Raw genomic sequence first — 2,999 nt, 5'->3', positions numbered from 1 at the left:
CATGTAAGAATGCAGGACATAAAGAAAAGCTATCTCAGGATTCATAAAATCTCAAAAAAAGTGCCATAAAGTCTTGTTTTTCTCTGACCACAAAACAAAATTTATCTGAAGAACACAAGCTCTGTTGAAGCGGGTGCTGCTGTAAACATTAACATTAACATGAAGGTTGTTCCTCAGCTGAATAAACATTACTGGGGGGGGGGGGGGATCTCACTATGTTTTTTATAGTTGCTCTTCCTAATTGTCCTGTTGCTACCTCATGCACCAGAAATCCAAGAAAGCTGACATGGTGAAGTTATATATGGCTTTGCAGTGACCTCTTTGCAATGAGGATGCGTATCTATCCAATAAAGCCACAGACAAAATGACAGTAACAGCTGCCTTGTGGCATTCAGTTTGAATGGAAGTGGTTTGCTCAGAAGTGTCAGTAGCTAGTGTGTCATTACAGCATATAGCACCAAAGAAAACATCTTCAAGTCCCATCCTGGAGAAATGAAACTTATTTTAGCAGCTGCTGAGGCTCTTTGAGAGGAAAGGTGGCCTTCAAAGTCTTTGCACATCTTCCTGAGATGATCTTGTTTTACGACTCTTTTGAAAACTGAAACCTTTTGGCAGGTGTTAATTATTGGAGGCAACAAAAACACAGCTTCAGTAAGCAGAAGCAGCAAAGCTGGAGGTTTTATGGGTGGAAAGAACTCCAAGGGCCAAGGGAAGAAAAGCATGATGCTGCTGAAGAGAAGCCAGAAGCTACCTCTGTGGGAAGAAACTCTTCTTTCTGGAAAAGACCCAAGAACACTGTTGAAGTGTGGACTACAGTATGTCAGTTTGAGCCTCATAATGAAGGGGATGACAAGGGTTCCTGACTTTTTATGGGGATTGCCACAGGTCCAGAAACTGAATCTCTCACACAATCAACTGGTGATCCTTCCTCCTGCTCTGGGCACACTTGACAGACTGGCAGTGCTTAACCTGTGTGGGAATCGTATGAAATCTCTACCAAAAGAGATTGGGCTGCTTAGAAACCTGAAGATTTTATTTGTCAATATGAACTGCCTGACTGAAATACCTGCAGAAATTGGACACTGCAAGAAGCTGGAGGTTTTGAGCCTTTCTCACAACCGTATCTCCCATCTCCCTTCAAGCATCACAGAACTGACAAACCTGAGAAAGCTGAATCTTAGCAACAATCGGTTCATTTACATTCCTCTAAGTGTTTTTGCATTGAGGAACTTAGATTTTTTACACGTAGGCTGCAATAAACTTGAGAACATTGGAGACAGTATCCAATTTCTAGTCCACCTACAGATATTCATTGCTGACTATAACAATATCCGTGCCTTGCCAAAATCTATCTGCTTAGTCACTGCTCTTGAACTCCTAAATGTTGATTACAATTGTATCCAGACTCTCCCAGATGAACTCTATTTGCTGCATAGACTGACCAAAATTGCTTGGAATCCAATAGATAAGGGGTTCCATATTTCACACAACCCTTTGTCCAAACCACTGCCACAGATTATAGAAGGTGGACTGGATGCACTCTACAGCTATCTCAAAGATAAAAATCAGCTCCCATAAACATGGGCTTCGTTTGGGATAGTGGCAGCGGTCATGTTTCCTCGGTTGTGGCTTTCAATTTTTCTGGCCAGTGAACTTCACTGCACAAATCAGGAGCTGGAATACAGTTGCAATAAAGTTTACCTGACAGCAAGTACATTGACTTTATACTGACTGTGCAATGAATGTATTTTCCAAATAAATATGTATCCTAGCAATACTGACATATCTTTTGCAGGAGGGGGAATGCAATTGAGTCATGATGATGGCAGTGACTTGTAAGCAGGTTAATTTAATAGAAGGACGATTGTATTTTAGGAGTATCTGTTTCCATATATCAGACTATAATAATGTTAATTTAAAGAAGGTAGAGTTTTTATGATGTAGTGGTCTTGTAAAATTCAGAGACACTTTTAATTTCTGTTCAGGATGTGGTACATGGGTTAGGTGGGGATGATGCTAAAATGCTTACAGCATGAAAATGAACATGTACTTTAAGAAGACATGTTCTTTAGCATCAGATCAGGAAAGTGATTTGCTGCTGTGCAAGAACCTATGCAACAACTACATGTTGTTTCTCTGTGCAACTAAGTCGCTAATGTGTGCGATCAAAGAAAAACAAACTAGCTACCAAAATGATCATAAGAAAAATAACTAAACATAGTGCATTGACCACTGGGAGTAAGTGTCTAGAATGGAAACTACCAAATATCACATTAAAAAAAATGCACCCCATGAGTCTCTCAAAATTTTGTGGTGGTAAGGTATATGATAAGAAAATGCCCTGTAGCAAATACTAGACAGAGTTCACAGTTAGTTAACTTGAGATATGAGAGGTGATGTCATGCTTCCAAATAACAATTGCATGATTAAGAAGCAGCTAAGTATAATCAAAGACAACTGTACTAATTTTACATAATGTTTCCACCTTTCCCCGTAATCTGAACAAGTTGTTTGACACTGGAGATCAGGGCATGAACCTCTCTCCCTCACTTCCCCTAGACCCTGTATTTTTGCTCATTCCCATTAATTCCATCAGGATTTGTAGCTTAGAGCTTTCTAGTTTCCCAGTTTTTTCATAAAACAAATGCCAGGGCCTCTTTCTGCGTGGAGAAGACATATCAATTTAAAGCTTGATATGCTTACTTCAAAACCAAATGTCTCCTTTCCAGACCTGTAGGCACAGGCATGCATTATATGAGAACTCTGTCATGTTCGCTGGGAGGTTTTCTCTTGTAATATAAATAGCTGCTGGTGGAAGATGCTGTAAAATTCTTACCTAATTTACTTTCTTTAATGAACCTAAAATATCTCTGCAACTATTTGGATGAGATAGGAAGACTGTTGAAGCAAAAAAGAAGGAAAAAGGGGGGTTTGACTTCATTGCACCAAAATTGATCGATCTGCGGAAGGTAGGAGTGTGAATAATGGGTAAAATGAAA

General features: G+C 39.6%; 1 protein-coding gene across 1 annotated transcript; it reads left to right on the top strand.

Moving 5' to 3' along the window:
* Positions 1 to 430: 430 nt before the first annotated feature.
* LRRC30 (leucine rich repeat containing 30) lies at positions 431 to 2,775 on the top strand. The gene has a single exon (XM_089518841.1). It carries the CDS (start codon positions 682 to 684, stop codon positions 1,576 to 1,578), a length of 897 nt encoding a protein of 298 aa, XP_089374967.1. The 5' UTR covers positions 431 to 681; the 3' UTR covers positions 1,579 to 2,775.
* Positions 2,776 to 2,999: the final 224 nt, after the last annotated feature.

Source organism: Sceloporus occidentalis, unplaced genomic scaffold, assembly GCF_023333645.1.
Source record: "Sceloporus occidentalis isolate IW3139 unplaced genomic scaffold, rSceOcc1.0.p SCAF_3, whole genome shotgun sequence".
NCBI lineage: Eukaryota > Metazoa > Chordata > Lepidosauria > Squamata > Phrynosomatidae > Sceloporus > Sceloporus occidentalis.
Note: the sequence above shows the minus strand (reverse complement) of the source record. Positions and strands in the feature narration are given on the sequence as shown.